The sequence below is a fragment of the Cnephaeus nilssonii genome (genome assembly GCF_951640355.1).
Source record: "Cnephaeus nilssonii genome assembly, chromosome: 6".
Taxonomy (NCBI): Eukaryota; Metazoa; Chordata; class Mammalia; order Chiroptera; family Vespertilionidae; genus Cnephaeus; species Cnephaeus nilssonii.
Window position 1 is genome coordinate 12034100 of NC_137077.1, and position 15902 is coordinate 12050001.

The window sequence follows — 15902 nt, forward strand, 5'->3', positions numbered from 1 at the left end:
AACACCTTGCTCTCTCAGGCTGTGTCCTTAAAACAGCTCCCACTCTGGGAAAGGTGGGGGAGTGTATATTCTAAAGATGTGGAGGTGTGAGGAGGCTCTGCTTGCCTGGGTCCAGCTCTCAGGTCAGCCAGTGGTCATATCCTCTTGGGTACCCCCTCCAACACCTTCCGGGGAAACAGAGTGAGCCAAAATGCTGTGATGAAGAACTGAGTCCTCCATAATAGTGCTTTATTCAGGAATTAGAAATCCATGAAAGCCTAATTCATGGATTGGGAATGAGTTTAAGTGGTCATTGGATCCAGCAACCCACTGCCCCTTCCAATGTGTCAGAGGTCAGATGGGGCCATCATTTAAATTAATAAAGTGCAGTGAACGGCTGAGGCAGTTGATCTGGTCCATCTAGACTCTAATATTCCCTGAATGGTCCCACACTGTTCAACAGTAGGATCTTCAGGGGACCCAAATTATTCAACAGTGACCAGCACTTAACAGAGGCATGTGGAAGTTAATTAGGACCTCAGGAGGCTAGGACATCCTAGATCAAAGTGGGGGCTGATCCAGCTCCTGCTGAGGGCCTTCTTTCTGGCTGCAGGTGGCTGCCTTCTCACTGTGTCCTCACATGGTGGAGAGGGAATCATCTCCCTCTCTTCTTCTTCTTCTATATAAAGCCACTAATCCCATCCTGAGGCTCCCATCCTCAAGACCTCGAATCCCAATGACCTCCCAAAAGCCCATCTCCACATACCAGCACATTGAGGGTTTGGGCTTCAACATATGAAGTTAGTGGGGGCACACAATTCAGTTCAGACTATAACCCTTTTGCAACTTCTTCATCTAAAACATAATTCCATTCTCTAAGTCATGAATAGTCTTTGAGGTGACTTTTCTCAGATTTTCCAAAATATTTCTTCTTTCAGCCATGATTAAGCATAAAGAATTTCATCTCAGCTGGGAGAACGTTGGAGAGAATCAGCTCTGTAGGAGTAAAGGGTGCTTTTATAAAGGAAGCCTCATAACACTCTTCTCCACCGAAGAACACTTAGAAATTACATGAGGCCGAGGGAGGTCAGGGATAAGAGAAGGGAGGGTGGAAAGAGGCTTATGTCAGCAAGAACTCAAGCATGCAAACAACGGCCTGCTCTCTCTCTGCTTAGCCTGAGCTGAGCTCTGGAGCAAACCACGCTCCAACTGAGACTTTGATTACCAGATAGGGTCTGTGCTACAAGGGAATAAACCTCAAATTTGTGAGAGATACAGTTAGGTGAGGGGGAAGAGATTGAAAACAGTAGTCTGCATTTAGTGACTTTCTTGAGCCTCAGTGCAATAATCTCTGGAATAATTTCATAAGAAGGCCCAAGCGGGAGCAGGGGCTAGGGGCTGGTTTTGTGTTCATTCTATGTTGACCTCTGCAGTGGTTGAAAAACAAAACAAAACAAAATGACTCTGGCAAGATCAAACATCCATCTCTTGGTACCTGAGAATGGCGCAGAGAAAGAGAATCCTGAGCAGAAGGTGGTAGCAGAGAAAGTCTTAAAATATGTATGACTGATTCAGTTACCTCTTGGGAGGCACAGGGAAAGGAGGAGGAAGTAAGTGACATTTACTGAGAGCCAAGGAGAGTGGAAGGTCTTAGAAGGAAAGGACCCTGCCTGTCTTGTTCCTAATGAGTTCCTAGCTCCTAACATAAGCCTTGACATGCGGGAGACACTCACTAAGTATTTGTTTCAGGAAGGAAAGACATGACCCAGAGCCCATTATATAGTAGGCACTCAGTAGGTATTTTTTTTAGAGAATTAATTAATTAATGAAAGCCTACTGTATGCCAGGCATTGCTTCATTCTTTCATTCAATTCACAAGGATTTTACTGAGCAAGGTCTATCATTTGCCAGACATTCTTGGCAAATGATAGTAAAACAGTAAAGGGATAGTTCCTGCCCCTGAAAATGCTTACAGTGTTGGGGAGGTAGGCACATGAACAATGGCGACGCAATATGCAGTGACACAGGCTACACCGGACTGCAGGCAACATCGGAGAAGGGGTTCTCGGTCTCCCCGGGGAGTCAAGGCCATCTTTACAGAGGGGGCAGCCTTTGAGCTGAAACTTAAAGATGAGCAGAGGATCTCAGACATTTCAGACAAAGAGAATGGTGTGAGAGACGATGACAAGAAGTTCATCCTTGCAGGAGGAAAAATTCAGAGGGGCAAAGAAAATGGAAGAGTACATTGAGAAAGGAAAGAAATGAGGCCTAGGCCTCACACATCATAAAGGGTCTGGTATTTCATTTGAAGTAGCTTGAACTCACCTTCTAGAAAGTAAGAAAGTGGACCAGCTTCATGGACATGTGACCTGCTCAGTCCCACAAGACTCCATGCTCAGTCCTCAGACCAACTTTCGGTCCACTGAGCCAAATCAGCTAGGGCAACTTATTGGTTTTAAAGAGAGGGGAAGGGCGTGGCGGGGGGGAGGGGCGGAGAGAGAGAGACATCTATTTGAAAGAGAAACATTGATCAGTTGCCTTTTCGTATGTGCCTCAACTAGGTTTGAACCCGCAACCTTTCAGTATATGGGACAACGCTCCAACCAACTGATCCACACTGACAGGGGCAAGGAGGGTGGGGAGCAGATTTTTCAAATATCTTTTTAAATAAGTATCATGCTTATATATAAAAGTTTCTCCTACATTGTTTTCCACAGATAATCTGTTGAAAAGGAAGATGTTTGGCTTCAGAATTCAAAGGAGTCATAATAAAGGCAGTAAAATAAGTAGGAGACACAGTGCTTAACATAGAGCAGTCTATATTTATGAATGATTGGAAGAGTTAATGAATGGAATGAATTAAATGAACAATTTCCAAAATGTGTTGTAGTCCCAGAGATAGTTTTAGTAACTTAGTTGTTTTGAATTTGGGATGCATTTTCCCATAAAAACAATGTTACAAGTAAAACTTAAGTGCCAAGAAATCCCGCTAAGGCTGTTTAGCCCATAATGTAGTAATAAAATGTAAAAAAGTAATACTATTGTGTAAAAACATGGTTTAAACAGCTTTGAATACTGGTGTTTGATGGAAAGTAACTTGAACTCCTAGATGAGGTGGCCCATGAAAAATGTGATTCCCAGTGGGACTTCTGAGACCTTTCCAGGGCATAGTCTCCTTTTTATATCTATTTTCAAGTGAAAATGTTTGCATTTCTTTCCCTTGGTGCAATCGTACTGTTCTCATCAGCATCAGGATCACTATTGCTTACCTGGTAGGCAATTAATAACTGTTGTTTCCAACTGGATGGAAGGGTAGGAACAAAGCAAGTTGGAAGATTGGGGGAAATTTCTCTTAAGTAACTGGGAGAGCTGGAAGAGGTGCGCGTGTCACAAACAGCACACATGTAGTATTAACTCTTTTTTTTTTCATATATATTATTGATTTTTTACAGAGAGGAAGAGAGAGGGATAGAGAGTTAGAAACATCGATGAGAGAGAAACATCGATCAGCTGCCTCTTGCACACCCCCTACTGGGGATGTGCCCGCAACCAAGGTACATGCCCTTGACCGGAATCGAACCCGGGACCTTTGAGTCCGCAGGCTGACGCTCTATCCACTGAGCCAAACCGGCTAGGGCAACACACATGTAGTATTTATTACCGTGTGTTTCTGTATTCAGAATAAAAATAATGTGACATACTATGCTCCTCAGAGGCTTTATTGTTTATAAAGGGAGTAAGACTTACACATAGAAAAAGTGCCACTGGGTAAGACATGTCGGATGACAATCCAGGTGATGGCTGTGCAGAGGAGAGTGTGGTCTTTGGGGACAGGACGGGGGGAAGTAAGAGTTTTGAGTTTGACCTTGTGGAAAAGGATTTCAGTCAGGAGAAAGCTAGGAGTGTATGCGGTGAAATTATTTTAATGGTACTTGACAGAAAATACAGGAAATGGAAGGTACATGATGTGAACATTGTTCTACTCAATAAGAAGAAAGAATATAGTGGGGAATAGGATGCTGGGTGATTTCCCCATGGAGGCCATGCAGTTGCTCAGGAAAGACTGGTGCTGGCTAACCCACTGGATGTAATGGCCTTGGTTTTCAGGTGATCAGGAAGCATGTGATCAGACTTTCAGAGGTGTTTGCAAATCGGATTGTGCCTTAATATGCCTTGGTGTTTCTGTAGAATACAGAATTTGTATAATTGTATCATAGTCTTCCTGTTGAGTTTGGTGACATGTGTCCTATTGGACAAATCCTACTGCCTCCTAAAGAAGAAACTCTGAGACCCTTGCTTTGGTTGAAAGTCAAGTTCCATTGGCCAGTCTTCCCTCCTGGCTGGCTCTCTCCCTTCCTTCCCTTCTAGCTTTCATTAACTGTTTGGCCCTGCCCAAATCACTCCATTCTCTGGGTCCCTTTTTAAAAATCTGTAATAATAAAAGGGTAATATGCTAATTAGACTGGACGTCATTCCAGACGTCCTTCCTGATGAAGCCAGCTTGGTCCCGGGTGCCAGAGGAAAGCTGGGAGCTGGGGGGGGGGGGGGGGGGGGGGGGGGGAGGAAGGCCTACTCTTGCACGAATTTTCGTGCATCGGGCCTCTAGTTTATTTATAAATGACAGCCCTGAACTAGACTATCTAAACATGCCAAGTCTAAAAACTTGATGATGAAAATTTTCAAAATGACAACACATGAGCCACGAGGATGAGACCTAATCACAGTGCTCAAATCAAGTTGCTGTGGTTTCCCCAACATGATTACGTCTGGTTATCACAAATGACTTAGTCCTCCAGTTTCCTGAAAACTAGGTGGCCTTTCTGTCCTCAGAGCTGTTTCGGGGGCACTGAGATTTAACTAGAAAAAGTGTGCAAGCGGAGGGTTTTCCTTCCGTTAAATAAGAAAGAAAAAAAGGGGGGGGGGGGGCGAGTCACAGCAGCAAAATCTGTTCGCTCCCAGCTCCTCCGATTCAGAGGCTTTCTGGGCAGCCACAAGCAGGTAAGACCTTATCTCTCCGCCCTCGGGGTCCCCTTCTCGGGCTCTCCGTGCCCGGACGGGCGGTGTAAGGGGCCCCTAACCGCGGAGATCGGCGCCCCAGGAGCTCGAGAGGCCGCGGGGGCCGCCGGCGGGTCTGTGGCTTCCCGCAGGGCGCGGGCGCAGCGGAAGCGGCCGCCACACTTCCGGCGTCCGGCCGGGCGCTCGCCACACTTCCTGTTTTCGGCGCGGGAGGGGAGGAGCGGGGAGAGGCATGGAGGGGAGGGGAGGGCTGGGAGGAGGGCCGCCGGGCGGGAGGCGGCGGCGGCCACTGTGCAGGCGTGGCGCGCGCGGGGCGGTCGCGGGCACAGAGCGTCCGCCTGGTCTCCGGAGCCGGGAGCAGCCTCGGCGGCCGCGCCTCCTGCCCCCCGTCCTTCCTGCCGGCCCTCAGCCCCGCCGCGCGGCACCATGCCCGCCGTGGACAAGCTGCTGTTGGAGGAGGCTTTGCAGGACAGCCCCCAGGTACCGCCCGCCCGCCGCCCGGCCCCCCGCGCCCGAGGGCTGAGGCCGAGGAGGCCCCTCCGGCCGCCCCGGGGTGGAGGCTGCGAGTGCTCAGGGGCCCCCTTGGGGGCGAGGGGGGCGGGCCCGGGCCTGCGTCCTGAGCCCGGGTGTCCCTGGAGGGGGCGTCCCCCTGGCTGAGCTGGAGGACCGGGGCAAGCCCCCCGAGGCCCGAGCCTTTGTGCCCTGACCCCCTTCCAAAGTCGGCTGAGACGGAGGCCGCCCGGCCTGGACTCGCGCTCCGCCAATCACTAGCCGAGTGCCGCGGGCACAGAACTTGACCTCCTGGTGCCTCAGTTTTGTCATCTGTGAAATAGGGATAATAATTACACCCGCCTCTTAGACTTGTTAGAAGTAAATCAGGAAATGCCTGTAAAGTTGTTAAAGACAGTGCCTGATGCATTGTCAGGGAGGAGTCATCTCTGTTATTATCATCTCTACTGCTCTTAACGATGTCATGGGACCTGGTGGATTTAGGGCCAGAGTGGGAGGCAGAGCCTGGCTCTCCCCCAGCGGTGCCAGGCCTCCCTTGGGCACTGCTTTCCCATTGGTGAAGAGAAAATTAACAATAGCAGCCCTATTTCTCTCGCAGGAGAACTTGATTAGCGCCCTCGAGATGCCAGGCCGTCCTTGGAGCTCTGCAGGTGAAAGCGGGTGTGTTCGCCTAGCCTAGGCCCTAGCAGATGAGTGCAGAATGACATTAGTTCGTGATTCAGTGCACCTTCACCCAGGGAGCTCCTGTTCCCCATTAACATGTCCCCAGCTTCCTGTCTGCTCCCCTGCTTCTGCATCCCTGGTTGTTTCAATAAGTCTGCTCCCAGGCGTCCCGACTCCTGAAAACTTCTGAGATGAACCTCTTTTCCTTGCACAATTTCTCTTCTCTTTCTGGGTCCTTTCCTTTTTCTTCTTAGTGAATTGTAGTCCCGGGATAATCCTTTGGGCTTACCTGCCGCCACCCTGCATCTCTCCAGTTCAGAACAAGTAATCAAAAGGGCTGTGTGTGGGCTTGGTTGCCTTGTGCCCATTTCTTTGTAAGGAATTGCAAGCAAGCTGTGATTTTGTCTTTTTTAATTTGCATCTGCTGGTCTGGTGGGCTTTGCAAAGGCCTCTTTGAAGTCTCTACACGTCTGGCATGTGATGGGACCAAAGCCCTTGGGAGAAGTCATTTCGTCCGTCCTCACATATTGTGTGGGATAGAAGACAATAGCATAGATTGTCTGACATTTTGAACAAGGATTTCCATATGCTTTGAAGCTGGAGAAACGGAGGTGCCAGGATGTATTGCCTTCCTAACTGAGCATGGCGATGGCTGAGCCAGTTTCGAGGGGTTGCACTAACTGTTGCCCTCACCAATGTGTTACCTGAATTTTTGTCTCTCACAAACCACTACTTCTGAGTGGTTTACAGGATTTTCTCAGCTGTGAGTCAGTTGGAAGAGGCCTGGCAAACAAGACAGGAGACCTGGGTCCTAATTCTGGCTCCAACACTAGCTTATCATGTGATTTGAGCAAGTCACTTATCTCCATCCTGGCTCAGCTTTCTCATCTGCAGAACGAGGGACATGGAGCAGATGATCTTTAAGGGGCTTTAGAAGCTTAACATTGTATTGCATCTGCACGGTTTATAACTCTGAGCTCGTATGTGGAAGAGGGGGCTTAGAGACATTGTCATTCCTGCTTAATGTGCCTCGTCATGTAGGGAATTGGTCATTGCTTCTGAGATTTGGGTGTCACCCACTAGGTTTCTTGGTGAGGTTGTTGAATGGATGCTAACTTTCAAGAAGGTCTTTGATAATCATCAACGCATATTTATTTAACACGTGTATGGGGCATGTGCCCGGTGCCGCTTTACTCCCAAGGAAACTCATAGACTTGAAACTGGAAGGAATCTAATCCAGCTCCTTTGTTTTATGTGTAAAGAATAAGAACAATAGCAAACACCTATATCACACATGCATTTTATGTGCCAACCACCGTTCCAAATAATGCTTTACTTAGCTTTACTTGTATTCATTCTCTTCATCCTCCCAACAATCTTTTGAAGTAAGTGCCCTATTAAAATTACCAAGGAGCAGAGAAGTTAAATAACTTGCTCAAGAGTCTACGCTATCAAGGGGCAGAGTCAGGATCAGAACCCAGGCAGTATGCCTGTATTGTTCAGATTAGCCCAGCTCCCTAACACCTGGCTTTTCTGTCATCAGTGACCTAAAACGCTGTTTCACTAAAAGGAAAAGATCCTAAGAAACCGGTTACCCATTGTTTGTTTCCTCTAGTTTTATGTTGAGCAGTTATGCGGGTTGCTCCAGTAACCTGGTTGCACGGGATTCATTAAATGAACACAAAAGCTTTTGTATTTGAACCTAGTGACCCAGGAAGAGATGAATAGCAGTTGCCGGACCTTAACCACATCTACTCCAGTCCTCCTTTTTTCCGTACCGCACGACGTCTCAGACGGCTGGTTTATGTGCATACACATATTATTTCTGGTTACTTCTGATACATGGCATGGAGAGTTTTAGGCATTGAGATACTTGTCTCCATTGCTGTTTGCTAGTGAGCCTCTGCCTCTCGCCAGGCGCTGCTAGATGCTGGGGAGCAGTGACTAATGAGAGGAGTGTGCCTGCCCTCCGCCCGTTCACAGTCTGTTCCCGAGACAGATAAGGAAAGCAGCAGTTCCAGGCCGGGGTGCACACTGCCCTGATAGGAACACAAATGCAGCTTTGAGCTGATGCAGCTCAGACCTCTTCAGGGGCTTATTCTCTTTGGTGTAAATAGTCCACTTCTGAGATAAGGTGCAGACAAAAGCACTATTGCTTGCTGTTTGGTTTTAACTTTTTGTTTGTTTCCTTTGCAGTTGGCATAACTGAAGCACAGAGAGGAAAAGACTTAGTTCTGAGATTATGCAGTGAGTAGTCCAGCTGGGACTAGCCCTCTCTAACCAAACCAGGCCTGTCTTTAGTCAAGCAGGATGCCTCAGAACACAGCATGGTGGTTATGTCTTCATGGTGGAGGGGTTCCCCCCCTCTCCGACCCTTCTCTTTGTTTACAGACATCTTTCCTTTCAGTAGACTCGGTTCTATGGAGACGGTTCTCTCCCTCTGCCAAATGTTAGGTGTAAGAACTTTGTTTTCACCTGATAAAATACTTGCATATATAATTTAAGTATATATATATTTTCTAATCAGAGCTATTAAAGTTATGCCATTATATAATTATATGGCTATTCTTTAGTTTAAAAAAAAAAGTCTAGGATTATTTTATTAGGTAACACCCAGTTCCTATAAGATAGAGGGATGATGTGGAGCTGAGGCTGTGTCCGTAGGGTGTTAGGTTTTGTGTTTCTGGCCAGGCATCCTCTTGAGAGTATAGGGTAGTAGAAAAAGAATGGACTTCAGATCCTGATTCTGCCACTGTTGCCCTTAGGCAAGTTACTCAACCTCTCTTGTGTTTTGACATCTCTAAAGTTAGAATAAAAATAGGTACTTAATGGAATTCTTCTGAAGAATAAATAGCATATGTAAAGTGTCTTCATGCTTGCATGTCATAGTAATAACTCCATAAATGATTGCTGTTAGTGTCTCTATAAGTGATGTGCACCAATATCTTCCTGATATTCTTGTAGAATTTTTGAACAACTGGTGTCCCTTTGCCTGGTGGTTGGTCTCATTCCTTCCTTATGCCTCAGAACATAGCTGTTGTTCCACAGACAAGTTTAAGCAGAAGTGGAGCTGGTAAATGATATTGTTAGTGGTGGTGTTAGACCTCAGTTCTTGAGTTCTGCAAAGAAAGAGTTCAGGGTCAAGAACTCTAGCACAAGAAGCTGACTAACCTTTTAGAAAGAAAGCCCCAGAGGCAGCAGCAGTCAGCCAGCTGGGCTGTGTGGACTTGGGAAACAAGTCACAGAGGCAAATCAGGGCCCTTAGAGCTTAGGAGAAGGGAAGCAAAGATACCTGCTGAGGAAAGGAGGCGGGTGGGGGAGGCATGGGCACTGGTCCTTTGCCTTAAGGGTTTTTATGTCTTTTCCAAAAGGGGGAATTTTAGGAGAAGTCTCATGGGAGGATCTCAATAAAATATTCATCAACTTTCCAGGTGGGTTTTGTTCAGGGTCATGGTCTCTGATTGGTTGGCACTAGGGTAGGGGGTCACTAGTCTTGTATCTGGTCCTAACGTCAGCCATGGTGTTGCTTTGTCTAGTTTTGCTTCTTTTCTGGGCCCGGAGCTCAAACATAACTGAGGCCTAGATGTTACCTCTAGTTTGACCAAAACTCTGTCTCTGTGGTCAACAGACGTGAGGCTTTGCTCCTAAGGTTATTTAATGTTGATCAGAACCTCATTGTCCTGAGAGCTTAATGCTGAAGGGAGTGGTCCAGCAAAGGAGAAAGAGGCAGGTGAGTCAGGGTGCTGGATGGGGCCAGTTTAAATCCGCCATCTGTCTGTTTTCCCCATTCTGCTTGCCAAGGAATTTTCTTAACTTTTTACTATGTTGCCTAATATCCAAACAGTGTCTGAGATAGCTGGGGATATATATATATATATATATATATATATATATATATATATATATATATATATTCCCCCCCCCCCCAGGGGAGATCATGGCCTAGTTAAATTACAAAGGGAAGATTGGAATTTTCCTGTCAGTTTTAACCTTTTGCACTCGGATGTCGAGTGTGACTCGACACGGTTAGCATCGGTAGCAGCTCTTTTTATACTCTTTGAATGTATCAATAATTTGAAATATAAAAAAATCCAAATAAATAAGTTTGTGTGAAAAGAAACTCCAGTTTTTTATCCTACTGCCGCGCTTTGTAAAATCTGGGGTATTTAAAAAATTAAATCCCGAGTAGAATAAAGGAATCGAGAAAAAAAGCAAGCGAGAGCAAAGGGTTAATGGGTGTCATGGTAAATATGTACAAAGAAAGAAAAACAACAACGCTTGTGATACGGTTCTTGGCAGTTATCATAGGTGAGAGCGTGACAGCAGCCCACCAAAGAGAAGCCAGCCAGACAGCCTGTATCCTGCCTGCAGGCAGGATGGTGAGACGTGGGCCCAAGGGCATGCCATGGATAGAACCTGCTGGGGGCGGAGGCAGCCTCCCACCGAGGAGGAAGCCTGGCCGTTGGGGCCAGCCACACGGGGTTTACATCCCAGCCCTGGGAGGTTGAGCAAGTTTCCTAACCTTAATGAGCTTCAGTTTCATTATCTGTAAAATGGGTTTGGTTCTCATCTACTTCGTTTAAGTTGTTGGAAGTATTAAATGAAGTAACGAATATTTAGTGCTCTGCACAGTGTCTGGCACATAGGTACAGAGGAAATGGTAGTTTTAGTTTTCTATCCTTTTTTTCCCCTATTTTTACTTTTTATTTTCAAGAAAAACGATTTTAAATATAATATTACATGCAATAAACGTTAATATTTCAAGAAAAACAATTTTTAGTGTATAGTCTCTGTGCAGTCTCCACTTTCGCTCCTCAGGGGTCAGGGTTCTCTCCGGCGAGTCTTCCGTTGATTCTTCAGGAAGTTTTCTGTATTTTAGTGGTCATACCAGTTTGTTCCCGGGAGCGTGCCCGTGCAACATCCACTTTCTCTGCCGCCATTTTTAATCTCATGTTCCTTTCCCTCCGTGGCAGGCTCCTCCTGGGCCCTGGCTCTGGTCGGGCGCATGCAGCTAGTTTTCTTTCAATTCTCTTTGTGAAGGATATTTACAGAAGTCCTCTCTTTTCATCTGACTTCTCATTTTCCATTCTATTTTATTCCTAAAAGTATTGAAAACAATAAATAGGACTCAACTAAATGGATATAAGTTGTAGTAAAAAATTTACATATCCCCAATCCAGTTGTATCCCCCTCTTTCCTCCCTATTCTCCTGGACACGTTAGTTATAGCAAAGGAAGATACCAGAATCATAACATTGGTGGGCTCCTACAGCACTGGCCCCGGAAAAGGTCCTCTGCTATTAGATGGCATTTATGGATAGCTGCCTAGATAACAGTGTTGCTGTAGTGTTAAAATGAAATCATACATGTAAAGCCTTTAGTGTCCAGAAATTAATAAGCAATGAAAATTCATTGTCTTCTGTATCATCAGTATCATTTGCTATCGCTATGTGTCAGGCACTGGTAGGGGCTTTATGTACACTCATTATCTCATTAACTCTGCAAATTTGGATCCAGGACTGATAGGGTCCCAAGGAGATCCCAGATCCTTTGAGAGGCGCCAGCAGACTAAGCTCCTGGAGAATGTAGAGTTGGTTCTCATCACCTTTGAGTCTCGGTTCCCAGCACAGTGTTTCACCAGGTACTGGATGAAGGCAGAGCTGCATGTGTAAATGAATGCATAGAGAGTGACAGACCATCCAGTGTAGGTTCTGAGAATGGCTTGTAGCAATCGTTTTTTCCCCCTAAATAAAAAGGATACTTTAAAGAAATGGAATGAAGAATCCTAAACCAATGTTTTTTATCTGCTGGTTGACATCCATTAATGGATGATTAGATCCAGTAGGTCACAACGAGATTTTTATTTACAAGTGGAACAGAACAGAATGGAATAGAAAAAAAGTCTGTGTGTATGCATACTAATGATATTCTTTGGTAAAATGTGTTTTGTGGATTTTAATTGTAAAAAGTTTGAAGAACTCTGTTTTAACAGACGAATTACACACTATCTGCTCCCTGTGATAGTTTGATCTCATTGAGAGCTTTTTAAAAACCGGTCTTACATTTTCCTTGTTCATTGCGTTCTGGTCCTGTGGATAAGGATTGGTCCTGAGAGAGTACAGTGGTCTCAGAGCAGGTATTTTTAGCCTCAGTGATTACCTGGGGCAAAGCCAGGCTAAGCGTGCACTGCTGTGAAGGGCACCAGAGTTTGTGCAACAAACTCTCCTAGTGCCTAGGTTTCTGCTCCAGTTTATTGAGGTGCTTTGAGGACAGTCATTGCTCTCTTACCAGAGATAGGTTAGAAGAAGAAAGAAGGACTTGGAATTTATTTGTAGGGAAATAATAAGCTTTAATGGGTTGTTCTTTGTAAAGTGCTTTGATATCACCTCATAAAGGCATTTCCATAACTTACTCTCCGTTCTAGGTCTGTTTTCTGAAATAGAGATCCCATGATTATTAACGTGGTATTTTAAAATCCCCCTCTGCTGGGCACATGAACAGAAGTCCCTTGATAGATATGGTCTCTTACCTGATGCCTTGGTACTTCTTCAGACACCATCCAATGTATAACTAGGTCCTTGCTGCTCGGCGTGTGTCAGATAGGAGATAACCTTTCACCTAATGGCATTGTTCCCCCGCTCCCGGAACAGAGTAGTTAGTCTTCCCGAAGAAACGGAACTAGAATTCTTGTTAAGTTGCTGTTTGAGTTTTGTGCCCAGACCTGCCGCTGGTGGACCCAGGGTGCACAAAATTTCCTGGCCATGAGTTTGAAAATTGGTTGGATAATGTATGACGAGAGACATGGAAATTGACCGTAGTACTGTAAGGGGAAAGAGTGACAGACTCTTGCACGATGTCCACGACAGCAGAAACCGGACAGATGGTTAGCTACTGGGTGATGCAGTGCTGGTGTCCACGCCCGGGGTGCACAGACAGGCCTGACGTGGTGTTCAACTTATGGGCTCGAAGGGAGAGGCCGCCCTTTTAACACTTTGTTTTTTAATTGGATGGACTTACTGGTGCCGAGGTAGGACAGATAATAGCCCTGAGTCTTAATCTTTTAAAAACTAGCTCTCCTTTGCTGGCCCCAGTACTCAAATTGTATTGTTTGCCCCTGTTCTGTGGTCGAAAGGATTAGAAAAGGAGTCCTAAATTAAAGCTTTAGGAACCAACTTGTATTAGTACCTACAAGAATAAAGCCAGAGAACATGCACCTTCTCCCCGGATTTCTGTGTATGTGTTTTCCACCTCCTTTGTAGCTTTGCCACTTAGAAATAACGTTGTTCTCTTTTCTTCATTCCTTGCAGACTCGCTCTCTACTGAGTGTATTTGAAGAAGATGCTGGCACCCTCACGGATTATACCAACCAGCTGCTCCAGGCCATGCAGCGCGTCTACGGAGCCCAGGTACCCCACTGCCCCTCACCCGGGAGGCCGCATAGGGGCCCTCTGCCCTCATCTGGAACTCCTCTCAGGAGGTTGAGAAATTTGAAGTGAAACACCACTTACATTTTTGAAATAAAATCAGAATTGTTTTTCTCACTTCTGTCCACCTTTAAAAACAGGACAATCTGTTTTCATTGCTGGAAAAAAAAAAAAGAGGGTGATTTCTCTGTAACTAGTAGAAAGGGACCACATCACTCTTTTAATTTTTTAAAAAATTCAACCCCAAAGGGAAACCTGAGTCTCCTCTGCCTGCTTGTGAATGAGTGGGTTCAGTGTTATGAAACATGCCCTTTGTCTGTATCATAAATGGGCAGTCTTAGATGTCAGTGCGGGCGGGCAGAGATGTTTTTTCAAGCGCTTCCTCTGAAAAGACTTGAGTCACAGTTCTGAAACTATTGGTGGCTTCTTTGTTTTGAGGAACAGCTATCTCTGGCTTGCAAAACCATGGAAAATAAATTGCTGAGTAGCAAAAGTGAATCTTTTTAAGATCAAGAAGTGCCCATGTATGTTACTTTTCAAGAGAAGACTTGAGAGTTACTTAAAAATAAAATTCATTATGTTACACATCAAAATGTTATGCCAACTGACGCTTTTGATTATTGATTTTTTTTTTGCTGATTTAAAGCTGTACATGTTAATGTTTCTTTTCCTCATTGATGATCTCTAAAGAAATACCACATTCAGTACATAATAACAACATATATTAATACTCGTGTATAGTCATTATTATACTAGAGGCCTGGTGCACGAATTCGTGCATGGGTGTGGTCTAGCCAGCCTGCCCCGATGGGGGCCTATCGGGGCCAGGCCGGCAGGGGGGAGGGGCCATGGTAGGGTTTGGGGGGACCAATCGGGGCCCTGATCAGGCCAGTTGGCCACTGCAGTGCGCATCATAGCGACCGGTCATTCCGTCATTCCAGTCGCTTGGCCTTTATATATATAGATAGCTCTTAATATTCTATATAATCATTCATTATTATCATCATTGTTTTATTAATCACTTATTCATGTCATATGTGGACGCAGTCCTTGCCATTAGGAGCTTACAATTGGGCTGGGAGACAGAGCACTTACCTCAGAGTGTTAGTGCTAGGAGAGAAGGGGACCCAGCGGAATTGTGTTGGGCACCTAAAAGGAGGATGATTGTGAGAGTTGAGGCTTATTGAATACTTTTACATGGATCATTTCATTTAAATTCCCCAACAACTCTGTGAGGTGGGTATTATTCTTACCCTCATTTTATATAGGTCAAGAGGATTAAGGATTCTGATGATGAGTAACTTGTCCAAGTCCATCCCATTAATACATGGCCGAGCAAGTCAGCCTGAAGTCAGAGCCCAAACCCTTAATACTAAGCATGGGAATGCTAGCCTGAACTAGGTTAGTGGCAGTAGAAACGGAAAGAATTGGATGAATTTCAGAGGTATTTGGTACGCGGATCAGAGATTGATGGGATGTGAAGGGGTCGGGTGGGTAAAGGATGAATCAAGAGTAATGCCCAGGTTTTGAATTGAACATCAGTGTGGATAGTTGGGAAAACACAGGAAGAGGAGCGTGTGTGTGTGTGTGTGTGTGTGTGTGTGAGAGAGAGAGAGAGAGAGAGAGAGAGAGAGAGAGAGAGAGAGAGATGGCTGGGATGTCAGTCATCCAGAAGTCAGGCCAGAGACATAAATTTGCAAGCTAAAATGTATTATGCAACTATAGCTTACTAATTGGAACTAATTCTTATGACCAACGAATTGTGTTGATTTGTAATGTTGCTTGTTTCTTTGGTATGACATGCAGAAACTGGGCACATACTTTGTCAATTTTTTAAGCTCTATTGTATGCGTGTTTTTTCCTAATTATTCAGAATTGAAGAAAATAGAAAAAAAAGTTCACTGGGCTATACCTGAACTTGTTTGCTGTTCAGCAATTTAAATATTGTCGTGAAAAGATTTTTCTGTGTAAGGTATAAGAACACCAAGACATAAGGGACTGTGTGTGTCTCCGCCCCTCCCGGGAGTCTCTGCCCTGCCTTTGCATATCTGTCAGAGTCATTTGCTGGGAGATGTTCAAGCGCTGTCTTACACGTTTTGTCTTTTGAGCCAGAAAACTACGTTTTGCCAAAGTTAAGTAGGTTTTGCATTCCAAAAGGCTGTAACTGGCTTTTAATTCACACCACATGACCATCACATGGGTTCTTCCCCAGCCAGAAACCCTTCCTCCTGCCTCGGCATTTCCTGCGCAGAGGCTGGCGGGAACAGCTGGTTAGTGCTTCCAGAATCAGCCACAGCGCCAGGCATTCCCA

General features: G+C 45.4%; 1 protein-coding gene across 2 annotated transcripts in view; it reads left to right on the forward strand.

Moving 5' to 3' along the window:
* The first annotated feature begins 5258 nt into the window (after window positions 1–5258).
* APPL2 (adaptor protein, phosphotyrosine interacting with PH domain and leucine zipper 2) overlaps window positions 5259–15902 on the forward strand; it is a 40415-nt gene continuing 29771 nt past the window's right edge. For both annotated transcript variants that reach the window (XM_079774131.1, XM_079774130.1), the window contains exons 1-2: window positions 5259–5475; window positions 13475–13573. In XM_079774131.1, coding sequence (XP_079630257.1) covers window positions 5422–5475; window positions 13475–13573 — 153 coding nt within the window. In that variant the 5' untranslated portion in view covers window positions 5259–5421. The remainder of the gene's footprint in view (window positions 5476–13474; window positions 13574–15902) is intronic.